This window comes from Sphaerodactylus townsendi, linkage group LG04 (assembly GCF_021028975.2).
Source record: "Sphaerodactylus townsendi isolate TG3544 linkage group LG04, MPM_Stown_v2.3, whole genome shotgun sequence".
Taxonomy (NCBI): domain Eukaryota; kingdom Metazoa; phylum Chordata; class Lepidosauria; order Squamata; family Sphaerodactylidae; genus Sphaerodactylus; species Sphaerodactylus townsendi.
Window position 1 is genome coordinate 25,970,342 of NC_059428.1, and position 15,352 is coordinate 25,985,693.

Here is a 15,352-nt window from a genome sequence, read left to right on the forward strand (position 1 = left end):
AGCCGCCTCCTTCCCTCCTCAGGCCCTCGGGGGTGGCTCAGATGGGTGCAGCAGCAGCAGGCTGGCCCAGGAGCCAGTCTGCCGCTGCGGTGCCTGCCCGAGCTGCCCCCGCCCCACCCTCCAAGCGCGGGGACAAGGGGGACGCCTGGAGCAGGTGTTGTTCTTGGGCACCATTCCCTCCCCCCCCCCCAAATACTCCTCTGATCCCCAGCAAACTGGTTACTCAATTTACCCATTTTGGAAGGATGGAAGGCTGAACCAACCTTGAGATAGCTGTCTGAAATCGACTTCCGTCAGGATCAAACTTAGGTCCTCCTGCAGCTTCTTGGAGGATTGCCAAACTCCAGGTGGTGGCTATCTCCAGGTGACAAGAGTTCAATTCACCTGGAGAAAATGGCGGCTTTGGAAGGTGGCATCTGTAGCATCATGCCCCACTGATGTCCTTCCCCTCCCCAAACCCCATCTTCTGTAGGTTCCATCCCCCTAAAATCTCCAGGTATTTCCCAACTGAGAGCTGGCAGCCTTAAGATTGTCAGCTTTTCATTGGTCTATATCACTGGGGAAATAGATACCACTGGGGAAATAGATACCACTGGGGAAATAGATACAAAGTGCCAACGAAACAGTTTGTTTTTGTAAGAAGGTAGGATTTAATCAAATCAAACCCTCTTCTGGATTCCTGACTGGAGTGTGTTTTTGCCTCAGTTGCCCGGCTAACATAAGACTGACTCAATGTTGAAACCTTTTTGCAATATTTTAAAGTAAAGGGATGCTTGGAACTACGCAGGTTTTGCAGCCAGGCCTGATACTGAGAAGGGTTTCTGCTTCTGCATCTAGAGTTTTCCATGCTTTTCAGACAGTTTTGAGAAATATCTGCTTCCTTTCCCTATTAAAACACACTACAGACTCTAATTCCCTACAAATTAAACCAATGTTCTTTTTAATTGAATTACTGTGGCTTGGACAGAACATTCCAAGGAGCTACAGGGTACTGTTAAAATGGTTGTGTGTTTTTTTTAATGGTATACTTTGAGCAGCACATTGAAGGCATAAAATATACAGAACTGGCGTGGTGCCAAAGGAAAGAAAAACCCTTTCTGTGTAGACTGCAAAGAGGGGAGGGTGTTTTACAGAAGGTAAACAGGAAGACAAACAGACAAAGAGGCCGAGCAGCAGAGCTTGCAGAAGAGGCTTCTGTACACTTCTCATTTATCAGAGCAGCAGATTATGTTTGAACCAAGCATTAATGTCCATACTGTACCACAAAAATAGGAACAAGGTATTCCAGAATCTGTTTAAGAACCACTCTCCTGTTAAAAAATGTGAAAACATCTATTGATTCCTGAACAAGAGCTCATCTTTTTTTTTAAGGGGAAAAAAGGAACACCCTGCATGGTTTCAGATGCTTTTTTGGGAACTCCCAGCACCTGCAGCATCAAGTCGCTGTTCAGTTCATCAGTCTTTGCTTCTGGTGAAGTCGTACGGCTTCCACTTCTGAGCAAAATGCAACACCTTCTTTCTCTGGTCCTCAAAGTTCTCACGTAGTCCTTTACGCCAAAGCCTGGGCTCCAAATCCAGCATGCCACCAATGATTTCCTTGAAGAAGAAAAAAAGCAGGACAAAAGAACAGTATTGCTCTTAATGAAGGTTGAAAGCCCACACCTGTTCCCAACAAGGATTGCAAAAGCGTTAGGGACTGGAGTCGTTCTAGCTTTGCATTTTAAGAACAGGTGACTCACACATTTGGGTGAAATACATTATGCAAAAGACTGTGTGGGTGGACAGGGAGAATGAGGTAGAAGCAAGATCTCCAAGCCCTGGTAAAGGCACCCCCACGGCGTTTGAAGTTCTCTCTCTCTCTCTCTCTCTCTCTCTCTCTCTCTCACACACACACACACACACACACACACACACACACACACACACACAGAGATTGTGTTAATCCCTTAAACCAATATTATCTTTCTAAAATTACTATCTTGATGGTACTAAAACAATTAGCCTTTGGTCTTCAATTGAATGTTTACTGTGACTCTTGCTGCATGCGAAGATCTCAGCATCTTAGCAGAACTACTTGACAAAGCCACAAAGACTGCACCTGTCCTCAGGCACGCTTCTTTCGTCTCCCGCAACCCAGCGCTAACGCAAGCAGCGAGCTGCTCAGCGCAGCACGTGGGGAACATCTCCCACGCTGACTCCATCCAAGTGCAGGAGCCCCGCATGCATTTTGTTCCACCTCCAAAATGGAAAAAAAAAAAGGATTTCCATTTCCCCCAAAGCACGCTTGCGTCTCTAATCATAATATTGATTATGCTACACAATTAGGCTTCTGCCTTCGAGCGTACGTTTCATCAGGCTCCAGTTTTGCACGGCAGGATCCCGGCATCGTGCAGAGCTGCTTAACGACAAAGCCACAGAGACTGCGACTCTGCCAGCACACAGACATAGAGCTGGCGGGCTTCTTTCGACTCTGCCATTAAAAGCAAACATGAGAAGGGGGGGGGGCTCTCTTTACACCACACGGGGGGAAAGTCTCACATGCTGCCTGCCCTGAAGTCAACGAGGACTGTACATTGCCGTACCTTTCCAAAATAGACAGGAAATCTGTGCTGGTCTTCGATGACGTGGGCAAACCCTGCTTGCAGCCCGAAGTCGACGGAGAAGTAGGGTAAGCCTTTGGGAACCTAGGCAGATCAACGAATTGCCCATTAATGGTATCCTTCAAAGAAAGGGGTTCAATGCCAGCTCCCCTAGCTACTGAAAAGTGGCAGCTAATGTACTTATTTTGAAACACCCAGCCTGCCGTCCCAGACGCACAACCGTAGCAGAGCTTCAGGGTGGCTGACAGAGCAAAACACTGAATGATTCACAGCCCAAACCTGATGAGGGGTGAGCTCCGCGGCAGCCAGCAACAGCACAGCAAAAGCAGTGCCATGCTACCTCCAAGGTGGTTTTGGGTGGCACAGGAAGGAGGAGAATTCCAAAGCCCTCCGGCTGCCTGAATACCCCACAGACCAAGATGGCTAGTGCCAGGCTTTCTGGTGCCGTAAGTCTGTGGCCAGGGATGGGGGGGGTGGGTTCCGGGGCTGGAAGTCTGGTAGAAGCTGATGGGCAACCCAATCTTGGGGGGAATCCCCCTTTGGAGCCAGTGCACCCTTGCGTCAGTGTGGATGCCCACCCCACCCATGCAAGGGGTAAATGCACTGACTGGGGGGACACTTACCCGGGTGGTTAGGTGCCACGTGGCTCTGCAGCACCTGACCCGGAAACCACTGCTCATCCCCAGGCCTGCTGGCGCAAAAATCTGCGCTGGTGTAGCCAGGGGTGTTCCGGGAGCGGGCCAAGGAGTGGAGTCAACCTCAGTCAGCTTCTTCCCAACCTTTGCCTGCTGGAACACCAGTGCAGGGGGGTTGATCTTTTGAGTGGCATAAGCCCATGGAGCCTAATGGAGTGTTCTTCGGCAGTGGGGAGGGTTTTTTTGTTTTCTGCCTCCTGGCACTGTCAAGAAGCTTCCTGGAGGGGGCAGGGCAGCACTGAAGCAGCGCGGCATCTTGCCACCGGGGGAGGGGGGGCTTTGGATGGGGCTGTACAGTTTGCTACACCCCCAGGAAAGAACCTAGCCCACCCCCTGCTGTGCTAGTGTGCTCTCCTATGCCAGAAGGGGTGTAGGCTCTTCTGGGACTGGGCACCAAAGACCTGTGTGGTGCCTGCCTGCCAGTGTGTTTGTCCTCTTCACCAGCACAGGTGTCACGTATGCCAGTGGGGTGGGCAGAAACACCAGTGGAGGCCCATGCCACTCTCAGTACTCCCCGCCCCTCCAGATTGGCCTGCCTATCCTGTACCTCAAAGTCCAGCCCACGATGCCAGATTTTTCAGTGCTTCTGAAAGGTTCTCAGACTTGGATATGGGCAATTATACATAGAAGACTGGTTGTGGTGGGTTTTCCAGGCTGTGTGGCCGTGGTCTGGTAATCTTGTTCCTAACATTTCGCCTGCATCTGTGGCTGGCATCTTCAGAGGTGTATCAGAGTGTGTTAGCAGACTTTCCTCTGTGATACACCTCTGAAGATGCCAGCCACAGATGTAGGCGAAACGTTAGGAACAAGATCCACCAGACCACAGCCACATAGCCCACAACAACCAGTTGAATCCAGCCGTGAAAACCTTCAACAAGACATACATAGAAGAGTTTCATTCCAGAATTGGGGGGGGGGGGGGCAGGAGAAGCCTTTCTTCATACTCTGGGGTGTGTCCTTAGGTTCCAGATGGGAAAGCAATGAAAAGCAGAGAAGAACATGTGACCTTTCTCTAAACCAGTACGACCTTTCTCGAAACCAGTGTAGAGTCTCAAATGCAGAGTTCACGAAAACCTCTCATAATGTAAGAAGAATGGCAAGGGATTCTACGATTATTACCCAAATCTGATCAGTGCCTCTGTGAGCAAACACCAGCTGCCATCCCAACAAACTCAGAAGTAGCACATCAATAAGAATCAGCATCTTGGGAAAACTGTAGATGATGGGCAATATGTTTAGGCATAAATCCTATGAACAGCTGATGCAGATATACTCTAAACACAGAGCTTATTTTGCACGGGAGGCATCAAAGGGAGTGGTTCCCAATAGTTAAAATTTTCATCAGTTTGGACATCAAAGTCATTTAATGCTTTACACAGAAATCAAATTTGGTGAGGCTACAGCGGTGGTATCCTAGTGTTCTTAACAGAAAGTATCCCAAGTATGAAGTGCAGATGGGCCAAACACTTAAACCCATGAGCTGGGGGCAGGGGAGCTCTGGATACAGCTCCCTTGCTGCACTTGTGAACAGACTTGTGCTCTGAACACAGCTCCCTTGCACTTGTGAACAGAAAAGAAGAGTTAGGATTTATGCCACACTTTTCTCAACTGTAAGAACACTAAAGTGGCTTATAAACTCCTTTCCCTTCCTCTACCCACAACAGCCACCTTGTGAGGTAGGCGGGGCTGAGAGAGTTCTGAGAGAACCGTGACTAGCCCAAGGTCACCCAGCAAGCTTCATATGGAAACGCAGGAACAAACTCAGTTCACCAGATCTGAGCCTGCCGCTCTTATCCACTGCACCACGCTGGCATATTTGCCCTCTTTACTGAGCACGTTTACAACAAGAAACACTGACGCCATGGCAATATACCTACAGGAGATTAAAAACCCACAGAGGAATGTGAAAATGGTTCTTAGGAAAGTACAAGTATATTCTTTGTAGTAGTCACTCAGGGTGGGCAGTTTATTAATAAATTCAAATTTATTAAATTTAATAGAAGAAGAAGAAGAAGAAGAAGAAGAAGAAGAAGAAGAAGAAGAAGAAGAAGAAGAAGAAGAAGAAGAAGAAGAAGAAGAAGAAGAAGAAGAAGAAGAAGAAGAAGAAGAAGAAGAAGAAGAAGAAGAAGAAGAAGAAGAAGAAGAAGAAGAAGAAGAAGAAGAAGAAGAAGAAGAAGAAGAAATGGGCTCTCTGGGAAACTTATGCTCGTGTATGAATGTTTTATGGGGCATTTTAAGTAATCTACGATGTTAAGAGCTGTAAAGATTTTCCAGGCCTCTCTCAATGATACCAAACCTCCATCTGTCTCCAGGAACATAGGAAACCAGCAGACAAGGAGGCATGGGAAACATGAATACAGTTTACCCAGGTACAGTCTGGGCTGCAAGCCCATTACCCCAACATAGTTTGTTTATGACTTTTCAGAAATAACAACAGTTCTTCCTTTTACAACTCATGAGATTGTAAGCTACTGGCATTGGGCAGACAGACACCTGTTTCAACTTTATTTAAGGAAATCGTGTTTGAGAAACTGTACTCCACCAGAATTCTGTATCCTCACAGGTGGTATAAACATCACAGCTACATTTATTCTGTTACACCTAGGAAATGTAGTAACCCAAATTCAGCAATATCTCTAAGCACATTCTTCAGCAACAGAAAAAAAATCCTGTTTAAATTTTCTTCGCAAAAATAATTTTGATGCTGACTCCCACAAACCAGTTCAGTATTGGAAAATGAAAAGACGAGAGTAATCGGAGGTGGAAAATGGGAATATAAAGCATGCAAATACGGAACACAAAATGAAGTTTAATTAGAAGCACTTCGCCCTGAAATTTAATTTTGTAGCTATAAACTTAAATGATGCTTTGGTGCATTGGTTCTGAATGTTCTGAAATACATAGAAATAATCTTTCTTACCAACATTTATTCATCCTTTTTATGACAAAAGTATATGGAAGCAATGTTAAATAATCGAATAAATCGAGTAAATCATCATCATCATCATCATCATCATCATCATCATCATCATCATCATCATCATCATCATCATCATCATCATCAAAAATAAGTATACTCATGCTGTTCCGCTACAGAATCTATAACTATGTCAAGCTGTAATACCATCCCATATCTGCTCCGATAGATAAACTGGCCATGAGATTTTAAAATCCCCCTACAAGTTCCCATTAAGGCTCATTCACCCAAGCTACCGAACCAGCACCAATCTGTATTGATTTTAACTTTCAAAACCCTGACTGAAGGTCTTTATACCAATTTCATCATTTGGCCTGTGAATTTAAATCTCGTATTTTCTATCAACTGTATTTTTTTCAGCGGACTTTAAATATCTAGCTCAAGGAGAGGAAATCACTCACACATTAAAAAAACACAACCTGGTCTGTATCAGTTAAGGAACAGAGGGCTTCAATACATACACATTTGCGAACATCTTTTGAAGACAGGTCAATCAGTTTTTTATTCATGGCCCACTCTTCATCACACTCCATTATCGCTTTCTGAAAAATGGATGCAACAATTTATGAAACGCTCTTAGAATGCCATGGAATGTCATGCATACGTTAATCAGAAAAGAAAAGCAGATCAGAAGTAAGGTGCGCAATTTCAATAACACATATTAATTTTGCAATGTAAGAACTTAGCTGGAAACATTCTGCAATTTGTGGAATACAATTTACTCCCATTACAGAACAATGAAGCCATATTTATTTTATTCTGCACTTTTGTTTTTAAAGGAAAAAGTCGTTTCGGAATTGCTAGCCAATTTAAGCCAGGCACAAATTACTTTGACATGAGAACTTTTCAGTTTACGGACCTTAAAAAAAGACACAAACGTACAAGTTCCAAGAATTTATTAAATGCCATTTGCGATTTTTGTACTTTAAAAAAAATCAAAGTTAAAACTCATTAAATCAAGTGAAATCGTCAGTATTTATATTTTAGATTTCAGTCACTATGTTTCCATATGGGAAAAAAATAAACTGAACTAGCTTTAATCAACATTCCCTTCATATGCAAATCCAAGCTCCCTAAATCCTACAGAAAATTAGAATGGTATGTTACTGTCCACGCAATGAAACCAAGAGAGACTCTGAGTTGCATGCTTTCTTCTCATGCTTGCTCAGCCATTTTATGTGTGCGTTTAACCCGTTACACCCCCCTCAGCATTAGGTCACGGTGGTCCCCTTCCTATCCATGCTGTAAAATGGTACAGAGAAACTGTGGGATATTGTGACCAGCCAGTGGTGGGATCCAAAAAATTTAGTAACAGGTTCCCATGGTGGTGGGATTCAAACTGTGGTGTAGCGCCAATGGGGCTGGGTGGGGCATGACAGGGGGGCTTACCGAGCATTCCTGGAAGGGCTCATTGCAAAGCGATGCAGCCATGCGCCGGTCGCTTGGGCAGGAAATCGAATGCATGCAGGCGCATGAGCTTTGCCACGCACGCATCACTGCACCTCCTAAGCTAGACTGCTCTTTCAAGTTCTGGTGCACTTACTGCTGAGAGTGAGGGGTAAACTAAGGCAAAAATCACGTGGCAAAATCACCAATTAGTAACCCCCTCTCGGCACACACAAATAATTAGTAACCTACTCTCGGGAACCTGTGAGAACCTGCTGGATCCCACCTCTGTGACCAGCCTAAACAGCAGTAATCATACCGATTAAACCAGGCAGTGGTTCTGAATGAGTAAGAATCAGTGTCATACAGTGGTTAGACCGGCTCTGGCACATCTGGATTCAAATGCCCTCTCTCCAAAGCAGCTTGCTAAGTGATGCTGGACCAGTTAATTCCCCTTCCCCCAAATTACCACAAAGGATAAAGGGAGAAATGAAAACTCATGCATGCTGCGCTACACTCTTTGAGAAGAGGCTTACGCAGATCGACACGGCTCACTTTCTGCCCTTTCCACTTTGCACTAAGAGTTCAGGAAACTGCACTTCAACTGCGTTCCACTTGGAAGACAAGTGGCAAATCAATGATAAAGTTTAAATGGAGCTGCCTTACATTTTTCTGAGCTTTGCAAGACTTCTTGTAGGCTCAACTTTAAAATCGAAGCAGAGCACTCAAAGCATTCATAAAACTGAGGGGCGAGAGAGATTAACGTCTCCATCCAAAGGGGGGGGGGTGTCTGCCTTTGGGAGCGGAAGGGGGCTACACCGGTGGATTTGCCCTCCTGAGGGCACTCTCCCCAGCGGAGGGGTGAGTCCACTTGCACTTGACCACGGCAGGACACAGTGCTGGAAGACACGCCCGTGTTCCTGCACCTCCACCATAGAAGGGGGATCCGGGGGCATCATTGGGGCAGGACCCAGTTGCCCCGGCAGCTGGGGCTTAGGACTTACACCACCATTTTGGTGATGCAAGTCCATTAAGAAGGGGACTTCTCAGCAGCGGGGAGGCTTTTTTGTGTTCTTAGCCTCCCCATGCTGCCAGGAAGCCTCCTTGGACGTGGCCAGCCGGCGTGGCTGCAGAACCACAGTCAGACATCCGTCCCGCTGGATGGGACTGCCATGCGTTATAAATACCTTGAAGTAGATGGGAGCCATGTCCCCAACTTCCCTTGGTAGAGGGATGCATTCATACACCATGTGGTATCGCTTCTTGGTGCTCAGGTTGGTCTCAAGGAAGACACAGTCCAGTCCTTCAGTTTCAAACATCTTTACCAAAGCTTTTCTGAATGCCTGGAGAAGGGTCGGTAAGCGAGTTAGCCACAGTTTACAAAAAAAAGGAATAAAAAGATTACATAACACACTTGTATCTGGTATCACTGAATTTTTTCCTGCTTCGTAGGCTAATGTCAAATTGCATTTGGCATAATGAGCTCAACCTTGGAACATTAAGATTCATTTTAAATATTCATACAATGTGCTAATGCTACCATCAGCCATCTTCTGATCAGTCAAATGACAGTCGTGCTGCAGTTCAGAAAATTTGAGGGCATCATAAATGGAAACGGTCACCACAGGAGATCTCAAAAGATGTTCTTTTCTGCAAAAGTCTTGTCTTCCTACTGACTCCAAATGCCGCCGTTCTTCCACTCTTCCTTCCAATTACACCATTTATCAAAAAGTGACATTTTGATCAGATGTGATTGACCTTTAAGTCAGATACTAATTCCTTAAAGAAAAGTAATCTTAGCTCTTTTGCCTCCACTGTGCACGAGTTTACCCAACTCGCAACTTTAACAGATTTGACTCGTTCGTGCTCCCCCCGTTCTCTAGATAGGACGGAATGTCACAATTGATTATGGAGCAGATCAGTTTACATCTGCAGTGGCGCCTGGAAGCTGTCATTTTTTTTTAAAACAAACAAATAACTAGATGTCTCTTGAGTTTCAGGTGGAAATCATGGTTTGGATTTCCAATCAACGAGGGTTGATTTTGGGCATCCAAACCTGGAATAGGTTCCTGGCAGAGAGGAGGAAAGCGCGAAGAACTTCCTTCAAATTGAGCTCTTTCAAATTCTATCCAGCTGGACACCTCAGCTCCGAAGCTTCTCAAATCACTGATCATTTGTAAAGCGTTACAACCATATATTATAGAAATCACATTTAATTTTAAATCCCATAAGCTTCACCATCTCGGCAAGGTTACCCTCAGAGGCAATTTCAAACACATAATTTCCATTCGTAGCAATTTCCACATATAACTGAGGTTTTTTTTTTTAAAAAAAGGGAATAGTTTAAACAGTTTTGTCCTCCAAACACTGGTATTGAAAAGAAGACAAAAGATTTTTGTTGGGAACAAGTGACATTAGACATTTTTGAAATATTATCAAAGAATAAAACATGGCAAGAAAAACAGAATGAAATAATGAAGATATGGACAAGTTATGAGAATTGGATGAAGGAGACAGGAGTCAAAGAAGACATGTGGATAAGAAGACAACAACGAATGAACTTACTGCTGTTTGGTTAAAGAAAAGTAAAACATAATATTAGGGGAGGGTGGGAGAAAAAAAGGGAAAATGTATTGTTTGGAAATTATAATTCCTGCATTGCCTGCTCAATCACAGAAATTTCCACTGACGTCTCCCTAACAAGGCCAAAATTCAGGCCGAATCCTTGCCTAGCAACACAGACCACTTTGGCCAACTGCAGTTCAAGCTCCCAAGGAAGCAATCAATGCTATTTGAATATGACCACACTAGCACTGTTCTGTTCCCCAAGTAAAACAGTCTTAGGTGCCCTGTACTCGGCCAGAACAGAGTGGGGGACTCACAAGCCAAGGTGTAACAGTTAAAAAAAGGGGGGTTATTGCTAGAAGAATTGAGACCCTAACTCCTCCCATGGGCTGACTAAAATAAAGTACTTGCTTGACTGGAACAACTTGAAGCTTGAGACTTTTATTCTCTCTTGACTTCTTCCAAGAAAGTCCACTTTGTCTGTGCTTCCTCTTGGTTCCTTCAGTGTCTTTTATCTGGATTCTACTTTCTGTTAGCACCTTAACTTTATGCCCTCTTCACTTTATGCACCTTAGACTATACACCATAGACTATACACCAGTGTTTCCCAACCTTTTCGAGGTCACGGTACCCTTGACCTCACTCGTCATATCTCACGGTATCCCTGCCGTCACCCTCCACCTTCCCCTCCCATTGCCCCTGCTTGCCACACCCTCCACCTTCCCCTCCCATGGTGAAGGGTAGCACGGGGGGGGGGTGGCTGCTGACCTTGTGGCAGGCCCTGCCCCATGGGCCAGCTCCATGTCCTTGCTGGCGCCAGTGGGAGACACCACAAAAATGGGGGGGGGGGGCGGTAGTGTTGCCGCGGTACCCCTGGGACATGCTCACGGCACCCCAGGGTACCAGGGAACCCTAGTTGAGAATGGCTGCTATACACCATAGACCTAATAGATATTGCAACCTTCCAGCTTCCTTGGCACCTTAGACTAACTGAGCTAAACAAGGGCATTACTGGGTAATGAAAGGAAGACTGCCTCTAGGGGGATTTCTTAAAGGGACAGGGTCTAACTACAGTTCCCTCCCTTAGAACACTATACAAAAGAAACGAAACCCATTGTAACTATACGAACAACTAAGACTTATAAAGAAAATAATAAAAACGTCTCTGGGGGCATGACAGCACAATCCTGCCCACAATGACAGGACGCTTAACACTTGGCCCTACAAAGAAGCGGTGAAGTTTATCAGCTGCTGGTAGCGGTTTGTGGCTGCTGGTAGGGGTGTTAGGTTTTCACAATGTTATTCAAAGAGTGAAGCTTTAGAACTAGATATGAGATTGTCAGAAGTCAAAGAACAGAGAATACAGGCCCCGAGCACCTTTAAGGTCCAGTTAACGGAAATATTCCCAAAACCTGAATACCATTTCCCAGTCAAGAGAGCACTCCGCTTTCTTAAGTAATAAGGCAGGCTTGGAAACAACAGAGAGGAGGGAAAGGCAAACAGTTGTGAAGTCAAGGAAAGAAGTCTCTGCAAAAATGATACCTCCAAGCCATTTAAAACTTCTAGCTTAACTTTACAACTCGTGCTGTAGAAGTACAACTGCTCCAAGATGGCTGCAATGCCAAGCAGAGGGCTGTCAACCAAAAATACTGGCATAAACTGGCCAAGCAGCAAGGACATTTAAATGCAAATTAAATTCAAACAGCCCCCCTGGCCGGCATCTTCAAGAACCACTCACCGGTAAGCGGAACTATTCATTATGGTATTCTAGTTGCTGTGACCAGGAATTAATTCAACAGCTGACAGACTACTGCCTGTCACTTCTACTAGTAGCCATCCTGCCAAAGGGGTTTGGGAGACTTTTGAGCCAAATTAAACTGAGAAAGGTTCTTTTGCAACTACAGATACTAGACCAAGAATCTCCCAAGTTTTTCAGCAGTGAACAACCCACCTGCTTGCTGTTTGAATTTCAATGACTGAAGAATGGTGTTTTGGGGGACAGGAGATGGCTCTGTAGTAGCCGGTGCGTTCCAGCAAGACACAAGGGCCCTTTCCGCACACGCAAAATAATGCGTTTTCAAACCACTTTCACAAATGTTTGCAAGTGGATTTTGCCATTCCGCACAGCTTCAAAGAGCACTGAAAGCAGTTTGAAAGTGCATTATTTTGCATGTGTGGAATGAGCCTTAGATTGTAATACACTATATCCGTGGTGGCGAACCTTTGGCACTCCAGATGTTATGGACTACAATTCCCATCAGCCCCTGCCAGCATGGCCAATTGCTGGCAGGGGCTGATGGGAATTGTAGTTCATAACATCTGGAGTGCCAAAGGTTCGCCACCACTGCACTATACGATAAGAGTTGAGGATAAGTAAACCAGCATAGAAATAGTTATAACAGTGGTTTTGAATGGCTGTAACTTAACAGTTTATCACTATGTTGTTGTTTTTTATTTCAGCAAAACAGGCTGGACTACCACGAGGATTTTCCCCAAGAAATAAGCCAGGCCTGCATTTATTCATTCTCTCTGATTAAACTATTGCTGCGAAATTGTGTGCACATTTGGAATGATTTGTTGGTATAAGTATGTTACTTGGCAATGCTGAAGTCAGTAAAGGATTGCACTGGAGTTCGTACTTTTAAATTGCAAGGGGGTATAATCCCAATTGTAAATGCATTATGATATATACTTTAAATTTGCAAGAGATTTTGTCTCTTATTGCAACAAGTGCCTGTCACATTTCAGGGAACTTGTTCTCCTGTTAAGTATTGTACACACTTAGTTTTCCTCCTAATCCTGTGCAGGGTTCTCATAAGTTGGAGTTCATCTTCAGTACAGTGATGTTTTTCTGCATGTTATCTTATGTCTAATCTTATGTCTAAGAGAATCTTATGTTACCTTATGTCTAATAGAATTGAAGTCCAGCGAGGAATTTGTTACTTTAGATTAAATTCTTTATTAAGGTCTTTTTTGACTCCAATTTAATTTTGACCAAGGATATCCTGGCTGCATTTGTAACTGGATTCTTCTGTCCATGTTACCAAGCAGCTTAGTTTTATGCCCAAGCAGCCAAAGCAAACAACTAAGGTGTTGACAGAGTTACTGAGGCTGTGAGTTTGGGTAAGTATGCAGGCCTATCATTGCTTCCTTCTAGATTAAAGAAATTGCCAGCAGGGTTTGGTGCTGGGAGCAGTGCTGGGGCTCAGCTTCCTGGTCAACTTCTCTCTCCCCCTGCCCCCTACCTCATTCTCTCTCTCCCAGCCATGCCAAAAACTATTTTACCAGCACACTGGTATCTTCACATGGCAGATAAAAAATGGCGGCCTACCCTGTGCTTGTGCCAGAAAAATTTTACTTGTCCTTTTCTCCCATTTGTTCATCTCTGGAACACTCATGCCCGATCTACAGCCTTGCTTCACAGAGGACACTGTGGCAGAAAACCATGAACATTTTCATGGATTCTTGCATGATTTTTCCATGAGAACTCGCAACAGTCCTCAGCAAGAATGGAATATGGGGGAACTTTTGGCCAGGAACTGCTGAACTAGCCTGGATCAGTTACTGCCAATGCCTGAAGTTTGTTTCATGGAAACAAAATCTGGGACAAGCCATCTTGCAACCCTTCAACACCAAAGGGCTGTGCAAATGTAGCAAGGGGGTGGGTGCAGAGGCGTAGCTCCAATTGGGTGGGGGAGAATGACACACAGGGGCAAGCCTCTGTGGGGGTGTGGTGAAGGCGTTCCGGGGGCGTATCACGGGTGTTCCGGAATGGGAGCATTCCAGGGGCAGAGGATGTACCGGTGCACCGGGCACTTTTCCACCTTGCTACGCCTCTGGTGGGTGTACATCACCCTATGAAGCTGTTCAACAGCAAGGAAGCTCTAACCCTAATCCTCTTCAACCCTTCTATTGTACTATAAACTCATGCCAATAAAAGGTTGGCGATGATGATGAAGCAAGAAAGCTTCCCAACAAGAAGCCACAAAAGGATGGTTAGAGATACAAAGCTGATTTAAGCTAAGAAACGGCTTCTCGACAAGCCTTAATTTGTACAGATTTTTGGGTTGCCTGTAAAAACGAAATGGTAGTTGAGGGTAATCATTTAAAAATATTAACTTAGTAATCGAGGGAAGGAGCCCCAGGACACACAGAGGTAAGGTGGAGTCAAAGCTCCGTTCACAACCGAAGTTCGATCCCGATGGAAGCCAGTTCAAGGTTGACCCAGCCTCCAATCCTTCCGAAGTTGGCAAAATGAGTACTCAGTTTGCTGGGAGTAAAGCATAGACAACAGGCGAAAGGCAATGGCAAACCAACCCATAAACATAGTCTGCCTAGTAAACACTGTGATGTGTCATCACCCCATGAATCAGGAATGGCCTGGTGCTTGAACAGGGGACTACCTTTATCTTTTCCTTATCAAAAATAGGCAAAATTCTGTTCTGGAAGCTACTAGGAAACGGAGTGAAAAGAAAATAGCCACTGCATGCTATCTCTCTATAAAACGATGGAGCAGGGATTACTGCTATCTAGAACTGTTTGTGCACTATTTCAAAAAGGATCTAGTGTAGCTGGGTAAAAGTGCAAAAAAGGACACTCCTCCCAAAATAGCTGGGAAGTTGCTGTATCTTCTCCACAGAGAAAGGAGCTTGAAGTTTAGGGGAAACAATGACTATGAGGAAGAAGACTAGAGGTGGATAAAATTACACAGTGTGGAGAGAGAACGTTTTCCTCCTAAGTCTATAACTCTCCTTCACCCATAACTCAGGGCTGGGCAGTGAAATCGATTAGCTGAGGACAAAGAGAAGGAAGCACTTTTTCGCACACCATGCAATTAACTTGGGGGGATTTATTTATTTCGTATCTACATGTGTCAACAGGGTGGTTCTTGCTTCTTTTGCATAAGAGAAGAAAGTATACCGCATATTTCCCTCTTGGCCTTTGGTACAGAAGACTCTGGTTTAGTACAACAGCTTGACCATTTTAAACTGGTCCTCAACTCTTCTCTCCCAGTCATGGATATTTAATGCGCTCTCTAATCTGGATATATGTACAATTGCTGTATTTATTTTTACCTATCTATTTTCAACAATACCACCCGATGAACTGACATACTGAAAAAGCTGCTG

At 44.8% G+C, this 15,352-nt stretch overlaps 1 protein-coding gene across 3 annotated transcripts in view; it reads right to left on the bottom strand.

Annotated features, from left to right (window-relative positions):
* Window positions 1-923: 923 nt before the first annotated feature.
* CWF19L2 (CWF19 like cell cycle control factor 2) overlaps window positions 924-15,352 on the bottom strand; it is a 96,381-nt gene continuing 81,952 nt past the window's right edge. Inside the window, exons 15-19 of one of the 3 annotated variants that reach the window (XM_048494220.1) lie at window positions 8,846-9,001; window positions 6,734-6,814; window positions 3,224-3,385; window positions 2,583-2,684; window positions 924-1,596 (exon numbers count right to left, since the gene is read on the bottom strand). In XM_048494220.1, coding sequence (XP_048350177.1) covers window positions 1,456-1,596; window positions 2,583-2,684; window positions 3,224-3,385; window positions 6,734-6,814; window positions 8,846-9,001 — 642 coding nt within the window. In that variant the 3' untranslated portion in view covers window positions 924-1,455. Of the gene's footprint in view, window positions 1,597-2,582; window positions 2,685-3,223; window positions 3,389-6,733; window positions 6,815-8,845; window positions 9,002-15,352 lie in introns of all 3 variants that reach the window. The other 2 variants (XM_048494219.1, XM_048494221.1) reach the window with 2 other exon arrangements.